This window comes from Meriones unguiculatus, chromosome 8 (genome assembly GCF_030254825.1).
Source record: "Meriones unguiculatus strain TT.TT164.6M chromosome 8, Bangor_MerUng_6.1, whole genome shotgun sequence".
In the NCBI taxonomy this organism is placed as follows: Eukaryota; Metazoa; Chordata; class Mammalia; order Rodentia; family Muridae; genus Meriones; species Meriones unguiculatus.
This window is the reverse complement of record NC_083356.1, coordinates 47159137-47174394: the sequence shown is the minus strand read 5'-3', so window position 1 is coordinate 47174394 and position 15258 is coordinate 47159137. Positions and strand designations below refer to the sequence as shown.

Sequence of the window (15258 nt, the reverse complement as noted above, 5' to 3'; positions counted from 1 at the left end):
GGGGCTAAAAATATAAATTTTACTCTAAAAAGTTCTACTCTAAAAAGAAAGAAGAATAAATAAAATCAGAGCAAGAGAAAGAAAGAGAGAGGGGGAGGGAGAGGGAGACAGAGAGAGAGAGAGAGAAGAGAGAGGGAGAGGAAGAAAACAGGAAGATGAGATGATATGCAATAGAGAAATGTATCCAGACAAACAAAAAGAGACCTATTTAAGGTGGAAGACCAATGGAGGGGAAGAAATAAAAAAGAAAAAGAGGCAGGAAGAGAAGTAACAATGGTCAGGAGTGATCCCAGTGGAGCCCGGGAACAATGTGGACATCCAACGGAAAAGGCACTCTTGTTTTTGCCATATAACTTGGTTGTGTCTTTCTAAGTCTGGGCCTGGAACCCTTTCAAGAAAAGCCAAGATGTGAATGTTTGTTTGAGGGTTATGGTTTCAATATCTTCTAAAGAGACTACCTAGAAATAAGACTGCCACATTAACTGTTTTCAAACTGTGTACAGAGAAATATAGAAAAATGTATGTTTGAACTCGGAACGTATGAAGAATTCTGAGGATTTCTACATCCATTCACTGAGTTTTCATGGGGTTTGCTTTGGGAAATAAAAGCAAAGCCAACATTCGTCACACAGCAAACATGTGAAAGCAAGGTGTCTTCCTGATACAGGATTTCCGAGAGCTTTTTCCTGTCTGGAGAAGATGTTTTTCTTCAGCTCTTGTTGAGGCAATCCATAGTCTGTCAAATCCCAATGTCTACACTTATTTATTTAAATATCTTATTGAAAAAGGATGTTGGAAGTACTAAACTAGAACAGGTAGAACCATCTCTTGTTTATAGTTGGTGCTTCTTATTATTCCAGAAAGTATTTAAGTCTAAATAAAAAATTATTATCTTTAATATATATGAATGGGCAAAGAAGGTATCCAGATGCTTGCTGATGTATGTGACAGCACTGGTTTCTAACCCTGGGAGTCTGTGGGAGTTGTTATTTGAAAGTCAGTAAGTATTGATAAAAGACAGATTTATTACACTTGGTCACTACTTGAAAGAAATGCAGACAGGAGGTGTTGGAAAATGTCATTGTTCATGTTATCATGAGCATTTAAGACTTCTGGCCACAAGATCAAATTGGTGAGCCAAGATCTTTGGTTCCCTCCTTCTCTGATGTATGACCATGTTTGGGGGAATGAAAGGAATTCTGACTTTTGTCCAGCTGGGCTCAGTACTCAAGTGTTCAACAGAAAGAGCAATCACATCGGTGGGATTCAGTACTGGGGGAATTTTGTTCCTCCATCTTGCTGGGAGCTAGATGGAGGCCACCGATTCTTCTCATATGCATTATTTCTCCAGGAAACACAGCATAATTGAGGACAATTTTCCACCATGAATTGCATCATTAGCTAACACAGGGAAAAGTGAAACGCTGTTAACTTTTCTTTTCCTTCTGCAAAGCTGATGAGCTGAAGAAAATAGAAAAGTTTAATGCAATTTATTTTTTTTTTGCCAAGAATATATGTTGAAAATCAGAATCAAAACACTTTTACACGGTAATAGAAATCCCACATTTTAATACATTGCCATGCATATAAGGAATCAAATAATGCTGAATACAAAATAGTCAAATATACAAAATGATAAAGCTGATTTTCAAGCTTATAGAGATCATGCTCAAGGATACAAGTGGGCAGAAATCTGTACAGTTTTATTTTTATCAATTTAAAAAGAATCATGCCCCTTCCCAGGCTTTTTGAAGAAAACCCAAAATAGAAAGAAACATTCTAAGAAAATATAAAGGAGACCCAAAGGGAATTGGCAAGTTGGTAGCTGCTCAAGATACATAAGTCAGTGGCTCAAAATTGTGGTGCACAATAGTTCTTATGTTTAGAGAAGAAAGGTTTCTAAACATCTGATACCGTGGAGCCCGGGAACAATGTGGACATCCAACGGAAAAGGCACTCTTGTTTTTGCCACATAACTTGGTTGTGTCTTTCTAAGTCTGGGCCTAGAACCCTTTTAAGAGTTTAAAAAAAAAAAAAAAGAAAAGAAAGAAAAGAAGGAAGAAAGAAAGAAGAAACAAGTGATAACAGAAAAGAAAAGAAAAGCAGAACAGTTGTGGGTAGTGGGTGAGGGAAATTCCTGTTTAATGAACCAGTCTTGGGAGAACAACACAATTAAGATTGCTGCTTGTGCATTTAAGGAAGCTGGAATGTCTGTGATCTCCATAGACTACTATGTTATGAAATGTGCTGTTTAGTCACATTGGTCAGAAAATGAGCCAGCGCTTTGTTTCTTAATCGTATCTATCCTCTCGGGCTCTTTTATATTGGGGTGGGGGTGTTTTTTTTCTTTTCCTTTTTGTAGTGCGGGAGACTGAACTTAGGTGTGTCAGGCCAGCGCTCCACTAGAGAGCTAAATCCTCCTCCCTCATACTCTGTAGAGTGCATTGTTCTTCAGTTTGATTCACACCACACGATTTTTTTTATCGTTCTCTTCTAGAACGAATACTAACATGTAATAGCTTCCGATCCAAAAAAAAAAAATCTACCATGCCTTTGTAATCCTCAATGCCCGCAGCACGATGACTGCACAGGCTCTGCGGTCTTGTGCAAACTGAAGGCTGGTAGTCTTCGCCTGGACAGATCTCTGAGGAGGTCACTCTTCTCTGTACCTTGGCGAGGGGAGTGGAGTTGAGCGGATGCCTTTACAGAAGGCTCTACAGGCCATCTCCCACACCTAAGACAAAGCTTTGTGTATGTGTGTGTGTGTGTGTGTGTGCCCCAACCATTCACAAACACACACACCACACATGTAAAATACCATGTTTGTGCTTCCTCATCATTCTTTTCCGCTTTTGATCCCAGCATGGAGGCTTGATAATAACATATTTTGAAGAAGAAGCCAAAAACGAGGAATGGTATCACTAACAAAATCCACAGCCCAGTTTGCCATGACAGTTAGACATAGATATGAGGTATGGGACAACACTCCCCAGCAGTCCTTTCTTGTTCTCAAACAACCCTGTCTGCTGGGACAAAAAGCGTCCCAGAGAGGCGCAGGCCTAGGGACTCCAGGGAATTGCTGTTAGCCCACCATCCTTGAATTCAGAGCAGCCTCTTTCCCTTTATCAGCAAAGTGCCAATCTCTACAGAGTTCTAAGAATAACTTAAGTATATAAACCACAACAGATCGATAAATTTCTTTTCTCGGGTGCTTTTTCACTGGTAACCTGTAATTTTGTTACAATATTGATCTCTCCTAAAATTTCGTGTAAAGCTATTTAACTTAGCGCCTAATAATATTAAATAGTTGGATTAACTAGAACTACAGTCATGTGGTTCAGTGGTGCAAGAATTTCAGTAGAATTAGTTTCAAAGCCTTTGAGTTGGCTTAGCTTTTCAGCAGGCCAGTTTCTTCTGCCCTAGTCGCCCTCCCCTCCAATGTATAATGCAAAGGACCTGCCTTCCCTGGCCTTTTTCAGTTCCCTGCAGTGTGAGTTCCTTTGCTTAGCCAAAAGGCAGTGCTGTCAGGCTGGGTGTAGATGGAAGTAGATGAACTACGCAGAGCCCCACCACTGCCCAGTGCCAGTGTGCACAAGCCAGACGCCTCCCTTCCTGGAGGGTGTTTACACCCTGCAGAAGCCAAGGCTATGGTTTCTTGTGATCTGAGGTGGGAGCGGAAAGAGCATGAAAGAGATGGCCTGCGAATGGTAGAATACTTGGCCAGCGTGCCAGACCTTGAATTCAATTCCCAGCACTGTTAAAAAAAAAAAAAAATCAACCAAATAAGGTTAAAGACATGGTTCTAGGAATTTGAACATAAATATCCATCAGCAACTAGCATGACCTTCAAGGTTTCTGTCAGTAACTGGGGGTCTTTTTAACTGATTAATTTTTCAAGACAGGATCTCACGTAGAGCAGGTGAGCTTCAACACTGGCTATGCAGTCCAGGAGGATCTTGAATTCCTGTTTCTCTCTCATCTCCTCCTGTCAAGTACTGGCATTACAGGCATGTACTACTCTACCTGCTTTATGTGGTGCTAGCGATCCAACTTAGGGCTTTGTGCATGCTATGAAAACACTATCAAAATAATTACATTCCTAGTTCCACCAGAGGCCTTTTTCGTATATAGAAGAACTGGCATGGGCTTCACCTCTGCAGCTGATTCCAGAGAAGACACATGATTATCTTGAATTAACTGTATGGGATCTAGACATGGAAATTGCCCAAAGCATCCTGAGTCTGTGGTCAGCTCCCAGTGTAGTTGGATTAGGTATATATGTATATTCAAGTCAACAATCATCAAACCAAAGCACGACAACAAACTCTATTTTTGTATTTGTGCTTGAGCATGAGTCTATCTAGAGTGTTGAGAAGGTCCTTTCATGGCCTTTGTGCTGTTTTGAAGCTGGGGTCATTTCTGAAGACATGGCGGCAGAGCACGCTCAGTTTGTGGGTGGGAGAGAATCAACCTCGAAGGTGTTGATGTATTGAATAGGAGGCAGACATAGCTTCTCCTTCCCAGGTGAAATACTGATCTATTTTAGTAAGAATTTTTGTTTAGCATAAAGTATTTTAATAAAGAAGGTGTGGTAGTGATTAAATGCAATTCTACCAAACAGATTTGTGTGTTCTTTCAAAACAAATTGGAGTTCTACATTTGATACCTATGATAATATGTCTCTGCTAATATGGAAAAACTGTGCGATTCAATTCTTTATTTTCTTTGATCCAAGTGATTGAATTCCAAAAGGTTGTGAAAAAAAAAAAAAGTGGCAGGCAATCCGCACTGTCCAGTGTTGCAGTTAGTCAATTTAGGAATGAGTAGCTCCAAGGTGGGTGAAATTTCTTTCTTGCTTGTTTTTCTTCCTTCCTTCCTTCCTTCCTTCCTTCCTTCCTTCCTTCCTTCCTTCCTTCCTTCCTTCCTTCCTTCCTCCCTCCCTCCCTCCCTCCCTCCCTCCCTCCCTCCCTCCCTCCCTCCCTCCCTTCTTTCTTTCTTTCTTTCTTTCTTTCTTTCTTTCTCTTTTTGGTATTTCGAGACGGTGTTTCTCTGTGTAGGCCTGGCTGTCCTGGAACTTGTTCTGTAGACCAGCTGGACCCAGAGATCCACCTGCCTCTGCCTCCTGAGTGCTAGAATTAAAGCATGTGTCACCACTGCCTAGCTCAATAGATTTACACAGTTTAGGCAGAAGGGTTGACTTCTAAGATCCTTTCTAAGGCTATTAGAAATTTCTGAGGTTTAGAGAATAGTAACACAATTGATTGACCCAAATCCCTAAGCCATTAGGACTAGAATTTGAAAATGTTACGTGATCAGAAGGAATGTCAAAAGAACAGCAACATTTGGCATCATTATGTTGGTTGAACTGTGATTCAGAATGAGTCCTGTCACCAGTAACTTTTAGATGGTAGTCAGTTCAGATTGTTAGTGTCCTTTAAATGCTTGAAGTATTTAAAGGGGGTTCTGATGGGAGGATGCTTGGGTTATTAAGGTTCATGAGTAGCATTATGTGGTCAAGGAAAGGTTAGCTTTATTAAACCTTTCATGGACAAGTTTCAGGGTTTTGTAGAAGTCATCTTGTGGCCATTTGACGTGAAGCAGAGGACCACCACTGGTTCATGCCTGGTGTTCTTTCCCCTTTTCATTTTGTCATCTAGATTTCATGCTACACATTTTAGAGTTTAGAAATAGTGCTTGTTCCTTCCCACTCCCTCATCCAGGATGTTGCCTCTGAAACTAAAGCGATGGACAGAAGGTGTCAGCATTGATACTCACCCTGTAGCCACCTTCACAAAGGAAGCACACTTGGTCCTTTCTTTCTCTCACTGACAGCTTCCAGAAGCCTATTCTGTATTCCAGCTAACAGACATCACCAGGGGAACACAACCGAAGCAGCCTTCTTTTACCTTGAAGCTGCCAGGATTTCTGTCTAGTGATAAAGTAGAGTTCACAGGACCATTCGGTGGCTCTAGGATTAGACCCAGCTCTAAGGAGATTGAGGTGGAGGCTTGCCTGTCTTTGAAATACAGTCCTCAGCTGTGCCCAAGTAGATCCATCTCCTGGCTTGTCTTCCTCTCTAATCCCACTGGCATTGTTTTAATGATCACCATGGACCAGTGACTCTCTGGAGATGAAAATGGGGGCCCAGTGCTGCTTGCATTGCATCAAGGTAAATATTAAGACTGAATTATTAGTCAGGGCAGTGCAAGGAAATGGGGAGGACTATGTGCTTCTGTCTGAGTTCTTTATAGACTGCTTGAAATATACCTAATGCATTATGTGAAAAGAGAAGAAAAAATAATCACACGCACACACACATAAAATAAAGCAAAAAAGTGCGGTGGAGGGGGCGGTGAGAGAGGTGATGAATAAAAACAACCTTTAAAGAATAAAGGCATTTTTGTCACTTTCAAAGATTAGATTTTTAAGTCTATGGCAGCTTTAAGTCTAGTTGTCAAGTAGCAAAATTGCTCTAAAGAACATGGAAGAAAACAGAGCAAAGGATGAACCTGCTAATGCATGGAGAAGAGGTTTTGATAAAAAAAAAGTGTTAGGGGTGTCTTGAAAACTTTACTTCCTTGAGACTTTTACTGTTGCTCTCCCAAACCAATTATGTGACATTTGTAGATAAAGAAAGCATTCAGGGTGTTCCGGGGTGGATTTGTTAGAAGGTCTTACCTTAGTTTATATTCACAGGCACCCTTGATCTTCCCTCTCCCCCTTGAATGTTAAAAATGGCACGTTTTTCTGAGTTCCGAGGACGGTGTGCCTCTGTTTGGGCAGCTGCAAAAGGGCTCTGGAGAGAACTTGGCGTGTTTACCCACTGCGAAGGCAGAAACCAGATTGGTGGGTCCACATGTCAAGCAACTGGTGCAGGGATTTGAAGGTAAGACACTTACCAGAAAGATGGTTGATAGGGCCGCTATCCTCCCAGGCAAGTCTCAAGCTACTGTCATGATTTGCTCTGCAAATTTAAATTGGGTTCTGGATCTGAAATGAGCTAATCCCCTCAGCACCCTGGAGAGCTTGATAATTACTTATTTCAGTTCATTCCCAAGAGTGCCTTTCCTGTGTAAGTGTGAGTGTCAGCCTTTTAGTGAAAGGGGTAGCACAGGTTTAAGAAAAAGGAAAAATTAAGCCTCAATCATTTACAGTCTTTACATATGAAAGAATTTACCTCTTAGCTTTCTGTATCTCTGTCCTGCTAAACAAAACTCACCATAGACATGTCAGGACTTTACCCCCCCTCCGCCGCCCCACACACATAAACACACATAGCACAGCAAGAAGTAACCATAAGGCAGTTTCACAAAGGATCCCCATACAACAAAGAAGCCGAAGACTGTGAATAAAATCATTTCTCTATTTTTCTGGTTTTGCTAGTGCATGCACAGATTTTTGTGCCACTGTGTTTCCTAACCTATAATCATTTTAAACAGAGGTCGACCGTTTCAAAAACAATATGGGCTCATATGCAAATATGTAGATTGTGCCAGGCAATAAGGCATATTTAGAGATACCATTTTCAACTGGGCTCTTTAAGGGCTTTCATTTTGCCTTTTCCCACTTCCATCTTTAGCCATTATCTTTTAATAACGTTACAGTATTCCTCTGACTCAAAAAAAAAGAGGCAACTCTTTTTAATTGCTCAGATTATTTTGCAAAAGCCAAAATAATGATAGCCCATGATAATTTAGTGGACCTCTGCACTACAATGTTTTCCAAGGGTGTTAGCTGGAGTCTCAGAATATCACTGACTACAATCAGTTAATTCCCAGCTACAATATCTCAGCACCTGGCAGGGTTTATAGGATTCATTAGAATCAATTCAGGGTCTTTAGAGTAGTTACAGAATTGGCATCCCAGAGAATCCAGCATAGTGATAAATAATAGTGTCTGTAGAAACATTGGAAGTATAGGGACTGGAGTGGGCATCAAAGAAAGCAACTAACAGCTACTTCAGGAAGCTCTGATCAACTTAGTTGGCTGTTTAGCAAGGCTCTATATGTGCCGTGTAGCTGCCCACTCATTCAGGCAAGACTCATACAGTCTGCCATGAACATTTTCCTATGTTTCTGTGGTAAGGTGATGTGGGTGTCTCCATTCAGTTTACACTGTGGGAAAGGAGGGGAGTGTTTGAGAGAAAGAAATAATTAAGTAGAAGCAGGTAGAGTGTTCTTTACATACTAGAGTTGACTCAGTACATACAGTTCTTGGTTCAAGAACTTGGCTCAAAAGAAGGAATGGTGGGATCCATAAACCCTGTTGTTGGAACTAAGGCAAAGTGGATGGGTCATACAGATGGAATGTCGGCAGCCTGGGTTTGGACTATCAATGCCAGCTTCTTAGAGAATTATGGTCTGTGAATGATGGTGATTTGTATAAATTCCCAATCTCATGGTAACAATCATTTCTCGGAGTTCCCTGTTGGTAGCCCCTTCTCTAGCACACATCCTGATAAGAGCCATCCTGTAGACAGATGTCCTATGTGTATCTCATTCAGGTCTTTCTGCTTCCTGAGACACCAAGTCAAGACAGCCAATAAATGTTTGGAGATAATGCAAAATGTCTTACTTGCTTATGCTGGAAGGGTTCTAGAAGTTGTTACATCTATTTTAAATATTAATCTCTGATTCCTGTTGGTCTCAGGTTAGGTTAATGGGTGCTCATAACACACTTTGCTGAGTTTTGGATTCAGCCAAGTTTCTATTTCCTGGGAAAAGATGCTAATGTATCACAAAGGAGCAATCCCTATGAATGAACACTTTCCTAGTGTCCTGGTAAGCAATCACTGAACTGAAGGGTTTTCCAGGAGTATGCTTTGTTGAAATTCACATTAAAAAAAGGAAGTCATATATACATAGAAGGGAAGAGTAAATTCTATGCTGAAGAAGAAACCTAGTGTTGGCTAGATGTGTTCCTTCTCTAGGCACAGAGTGGGGGGTCATTTGATGCTTCTCTCTAGAACTGTGACTTAAATTGACCTTTGGAAGTTTTCCTAAGTGTGGAAGTGGGACCACTGAGGAAGATTGTGTCCTGCTGCCCTTGGCATCAATCCACAGTGGTCTTTGATGGAAAGAAGGCCCTGCTCTTTTGTGTTTGGAAGATCTCCTCTATGGGACAAAAGTATGTATGCATTAGCCAAAGAGAAGTATTCTGTACAGAGTGTCGTTACGCCATGTGTTAAGTTGTGCCTGGGTACAAAGAACTGAGACTTCAAATATTCCAGCCATCAGGCTTGATTCTTACCTCCCCTTGTGCTATGAGTAATCCAGCTATCCAGTTAAGTGTCAACAGGTAAAGTCTAACAGTATTGTGGCCATATTTACACCACAAACAACTAGGAGTATACTAGGAGTACAGTTTGTCTTGGACAGTCTGAGCCAGAAGTAAGACAAGAATTATAAAGAAAAGAGAAAACATCTGTTTTCCTACATGTACCAGATGTGCTATTTTATCTCAGTGTAGTGTTCTCATATAAAGTGCTTCAGCATTGGATGTAACTAACATGATCTAGACATGTTTACATTCCCACCAGGGCATAATCTTTTGAACCCTTCCACTGAGATTGCAGAACTCTTTTTTTTCTAAAACATCATGCCGTCTGCACACTTAATGAAATTATCCCGTGGTTGCCATGCTAAAACAGGACTTCTAGTGGAGGGCACAGAGGGAGCCCCAGGGGAACTTGAGTGATGCACAGTGATGCGAACTGGAAGGGAGTTTCCAGCTCATGGTCTGCCAATGACTGCTTGCAACGAGTTGGCACTGCATGTTATGCACCTCATTTGAAAATCCACAGCAAACTAAGATTTTTTTTTCTCCCAAAGTCCATAATCTTGACAAACGTCCATAAAATAGACGTTTTCTCAATTAATCCAGTTAATCTGTCAGTGCTCCAAGGATCTCTTCTGGTGGTGCCATGAGTAAGTCTTTCCCTGGGGAACAGGCCAAGCTCACATCCACTGGCAGGACAGCAGCTTGCAAGGCTAGCATGTTTATGGAGAACCCTCTGTTGCGGCTGCAAGAAAGAAGAAGAAGAAGAAGGAAAAAAAAAGGGAAACATGGTTAGCTGCTTTCTTCCTAGTCTGACATACCGGCATGTAGCAATTATCTTAAGCAAACCTTAACACCCTTAGGTCAAAGAGAAAGGGCTAGCCAAGATGCGGGTTACTCAACTCAGGATGGATTAGTGGTGACTTATACTCATGAACAATCCTTGTAGCATTTGGCAAAACACCATTTCAAGATCCAGGCAATGCTGCCTGGAATGGAGAGCAAAGCTGGGTCTCTGGACTTGGCATTCGGCTCCATGACAGGGGTGCAAAGTGAGACTCCATCTCATATTCCAGAGCTGCACGCATGCACTGGCCCAGTACACTATGAGGCTAGAAATGGTGTAAGACATAGTGTGTGTGTGTGTGTGTGTGTGTGTGTGTGTGTGTGTGTGTGTGTAGGGATGATTTCATTCACTAGGAATACTTGAATAAAATCAAGGAGGAAATATTAGAAGCAGTATGATTAAGAGCTCCTGAGTTCTTTGAAAATGGAATGAGGATTGGGGCTAGAAGGAGAAAGTCGTTCAAATTTGACTAGGGACTGAACTATTAGAACGTTAGTCGTGTTTTGGACCTTTGCAGTTCTGGACTAGATATATTACCCTCATTTTAATGTTCTAATTTTCCCATTATTTTATCTGGCTACTGCCAACAGTTCTCCACACACAGGTCCTCAATAATTCATTATCATGAGTATACATGAATGCTTTTTCCAAGACTTCAACATTAGTTTTATTTAATACACAAAATGAATGGACAACAGTGGGAGTTATTGATAAAAGAGAAGCACCCCTAGGTTTTGAGTCCAGGTGGCTGTACAAAATACAAGAAGATACATACTTCATAAGCAAGGGTTTGATTAAAACTTGTTATTTATGAGAAAATGTAAAGCAAAAGATCCTCTTGTAAATATATTAAATATCAAATAGTGACACACACTTCAGATAAGGTTGTAATGCAAGCAGAATGCTAATACATTGCTCATGGCATTGTAAACTAGAAAAATAACATCCATTTATTTAAAAATCATTAAAAATTCATATACCCTGATCTAGTGATCTCATTCCTAGTAGTGTACCCCAGGGAAAGATATAAAAAATACAAGAAGCTCTGAGCAAAAATCTGTAAGTTAGAGGTTATTTATACTAAAGAAAAAAAATCAAACAATTCTGTTGTTGAAATTTAAGTAAATTATAGTACATTAGTAAGATGGATGATTACATGACCATTAAAATACTAATTATGACAATTATATAGTAATAGGATAAACATTTATGATATGCTATAGTGCTACTAGTACTATTGTTGAAATACTTTCCAAAACAGTAAGAACATTTAGGCTCATTATGTGCAAACTCCTAAACAGTGATTCACTAATATATCATGGTAGCTGACATTCACCACTGATACCCAAACAAACAATACTTCTTACTCTCACACAGAAAATGATGCCCCATTGTCACTGAGAGAGACAGAACAGAGATAGAGAGACAGAGATATATAGTTAGTTAGATAGAAAGAAGAGAGAGAGAGAGAGAGAGAGAGAGAGTAATGTAGAGAAAAATATAAAATATCCAGGTCAACCTATAAGTATGCCATCTCCATACAGCCCTGAGGCACAGCATAGATTTCGAGCAAACTGACACAGCATGGTACCACATTCTTGAGGATGTCATTACAGTCAGATCTGGGAGATATGTGTATGTCCTTGGAAAAAAGCCAACAAGGTAAAATTCCAGCAGGAATAATGACAGTTAAGAATTGAGCCCTGCTGAGTTACTATGCTTACACCTTTGTTTGGGAAATTCTAGGTCTATCATCCAAATAGTTGTGCTGCCTATATGGAGTTCCAAGAGCTCAAGGAGGGCAGGTGTGTCTAATTTGCATCCATGGATTTAACCTTAGCCTATTATACTTGAACGGTTTTTCACCTTCAGTGTCCAATACTCTTCTTAGGGAAAGAAAAAAATAAATCTCCATTTCACCAGTAAGGAAATCAAGGCCCCGAATGTTACTAGCCTAAGGTTATACAGGTCACAGGGTCCAAGTTGTAGTCAGACATAGGTACGTTCTACCCCTGCGATGCAGAAGTGTAGTGGGTCAGAAATACAAAATACAAGAGTTCAGAGTCTTTCTCCACCAACCTCCTCTCCAGGGTGGGATTCTGTACCTACCCACAAGTTCAATCATAACAATGAAAGGCAATGGCACACAGGGTAGAGAACTGCAGTAGAAATTAATTTGTATCAGCAGGAATAGCGAGATGTTCTTAAAGAATATGAATATACAAGGCAGTAGAGACCACAGACAAATTAGGGTTTTGGGGATTGACAAGCTATTGGGACATGATGATCACAGGCATGATTCTTGGGAAGACATATGGTCAAAGAAGGAAGTACACTGTGGCAAAATGCTGTCTTTTTACATTTTTCTACTACATTAGGTCAACCTTCATTGTCCGCTAATGCTTCTTGCAGTTAGTGTTGGGTGTTTTAAATGGATCACCATGTTGTATTAGGTTCAGTGGAAAGAAGAAGGCAATATTTACTCAAGGTGGATACACCATGCACTCAGTTAAGTTAGAATCTGAACCTAAGCTGGGCTTGTGATACACAACTTTAACCCCATTACTGCAGAGACAGAGATGGGAGGATCCTCTTCGAGTTCCAGGCCAGTCTGGTCTACAGAGCTAGTTCCAGAACAGCCAGAGCTGGTACACAGAGAAACCTTGTAGGTAAAATACAACAAAACAAAACAAAAAAACTTGAACCTTAATCTTTCTACCACATATGCTTTGTGATGGGCTGTTCTGTCATCACTAGAGATTATTTTTAAAGGTGATTATTTATTTATTGTGTCTGTGGGTATATGTATATGAGCATGTACATGCCACCATGAATGTTTGGAGGTCAGAAGATATCTTGGGGTAGTTGGTTGTCTTCTTCTGCTATCTGGGACCTGGGGATAGAGCTCAGGTTGTCAGGCTGCACATGTCCTAAATCCACTTGGCTTTCTCCTGCCCTCATGAAAGCCTTTTGTTTTTAGCCCTAGAAATAATATTTCAAGAGCTGCATGAAGGCAGCCGGAGCAGTGGCTCAGTGGATAATGTACTTGTCACTTAAGCATGAGGACCTGAGTTCAGATATCCAACTCCTAAATAAAACCTGAGTTCTCTTTCATGTATGGTGGTACATGTCTGTAAGCACAACACTCGGGACACTGAGGCAGTCAGGTATCTGTGAGTTTGAGGCCAGCCTTGTCTCAAAAGCAAATTCCAGGCCAGCCAGAGCTACACAGTGAGACCCTGTTTCAAAATGAAAACAAATGACTAAAAGCTGGGTGTGTGGTGTATGTCTGTAATCTCAGTGCTGGGAGGCCAGAGGCAGGAGGATCCCTGGACTTCACTGGCCAGTCAGTCTAGCTAATCTATGAACTTTAGGTTCATTGAGATCCTGTCTCACAAACAAAATGAAAAACAATAGAAGACATGAAACCCCAGCCTCTGGCCTTCACACACGTATGTTCACAAGCATGAGGCACATACCCACAGGCATGCATTACATGAATGGGGCTGAGGATAATAGCTCAGTTGTTACAGTAGCATGACTAGTATTAATGACGCTGTGTTCAATCTCCAGCACCGAATAAACCCAGTATGCACTATGATCCCATAGAGAGGGGAGACAGGAAGATCAGGAGTTCAAGGTCATTCTTAGCTATGAAGTAAATCTGAGGGCTACACCATACTACAAGAGACCTAGTCTCAAAAACAAAACAAAACAAAACAAAACAAAACAAAACAAAACAAAACAAAACAAAAAAACCCCAAACAAACAGAGTTGCCTGCTTTTTGATCATTCCCTTCCTCTGCCCCCTCGCCCCGCTCAAGCAAGGCTGCCTTGCCAGGTCACAGGGAAAGATGAGGCTTGATGAGCAGGGGTAAGTTTGGGGGTTTCCCTTTTCTGATAAGAAAAGGAGGGGGGATAGGAGGAAAAGGGAGGGAGGGTGGGACTGGGAGGATAATAGGGAGGGAGGGCCTATCATTGGGATGTAAAGTGAATAAATAAATTAATAATAGAAATATCTTAACTATTTAATTTAATGTTCAATGTCATTAATAATCCTATTGTTTAACAAGCTAAACTCTATAATTCAAACAAATTTAGAAATTAATTAGAACAAAACAAAACACCCAAAACAAACAAACAAAAAAAAAACAAAACAAACAACAAAATAAAATACATTTGGTCAAATGAAAAATGGCAATTTGTACTTGGCATCTCTGCCTCTCTGTTAAGTGGGAGGAAAGCCATCTTTTATATGGTACCTGCTTTGGGCTCCTGCCCCCTGTGCTGCAGCTATATCAGAATCATTGTAGCTCCCCATTTTCTCTGCAATGATTCTGTCCTATGTTCCAACCTCTTTCTTCTCAGATGCTTTCTCTGTATACCTCTGACACCATGAATACTCTCTCCTCTATCTTTCAGTACCTCCTCCCTCAAGCAGTCACATACTTTACAAAATTTTCTCTCTTTTTAGACACAGTTAAGAACTCTCTCCTGTATTATAGCATTGTTCCTTAAACTTTTATCACCAAATCCTCAACAAATTCTTTATTTAATATAACTATCAACCCATTTTTTACACTCAGGGACTTGAATATGTCCAATGAGCATTCTACCTAGAAGCAGTGCCTCAAGTATCCTCTTAACTTTCTGAGGGTGTTGCCATGTCTTTTTTTGTGTCTTCTTAAAATACCATGCAGTATCAAATATAGAGCAAGTGCTTGACACAGTTGTGAGATTAAGAAAAAAATGATATTGATGAATTCATTTTTTTCGGTTGTTTAATCTAGCTTGCATTCTTGCACTTAATCATATTTAGTCCAGAGTATGGGACAAGCAGTGAAACTTCCAAATGCAGTGGTCATGAGCATGTGTTCTAACTGATCTCTGCTTACTTCCATGGCTCATCGATTACCAGCTGTGTGATGTAAAACCATGATTTTTCTTTTTTCAAAACTCAGTTGCTTCATCTTTAAAATAGCTAACATAATCTCTACCTCACTGGGTTGCTGTGATGACAAAATTAGGTCATAGGAAAAGCTCTTTGTACCATGTTTAGCAAATAAGAGATAACTGATGGGTGACCGCTTCTGTTGTTTTATTATTATCCCAAGCTCCCAAAGGTCCGTTGAAAA

The 15258-nt window shown here is 40.5% G+C and overlaps 1 protein-coding gene across 1 annotated transcript in view; it reads right to left on the bottom strand.

Moving 5' to 3' along the window:
- Positions 1–4985: 4985 nt before the first annotated feature.
- Samd12 (sterile alpha motif domain containing 12) overlaps positions 4986–15258 on the bottom strand; it is a 435546-nt gene continuing 425273 nt past the window's right edge. The window contains exon 5 of the mRNA XM_060389418.1: positions 4986–10021. Within this exon, the coding sequence (XP_060245401.1) occupies positions 9999–10021 (23 nt within the window). The 3' untranslated portion in view covers positions 4986–9998. The remainder of the gene's footprint in view (positions 10022–15258) is intronic.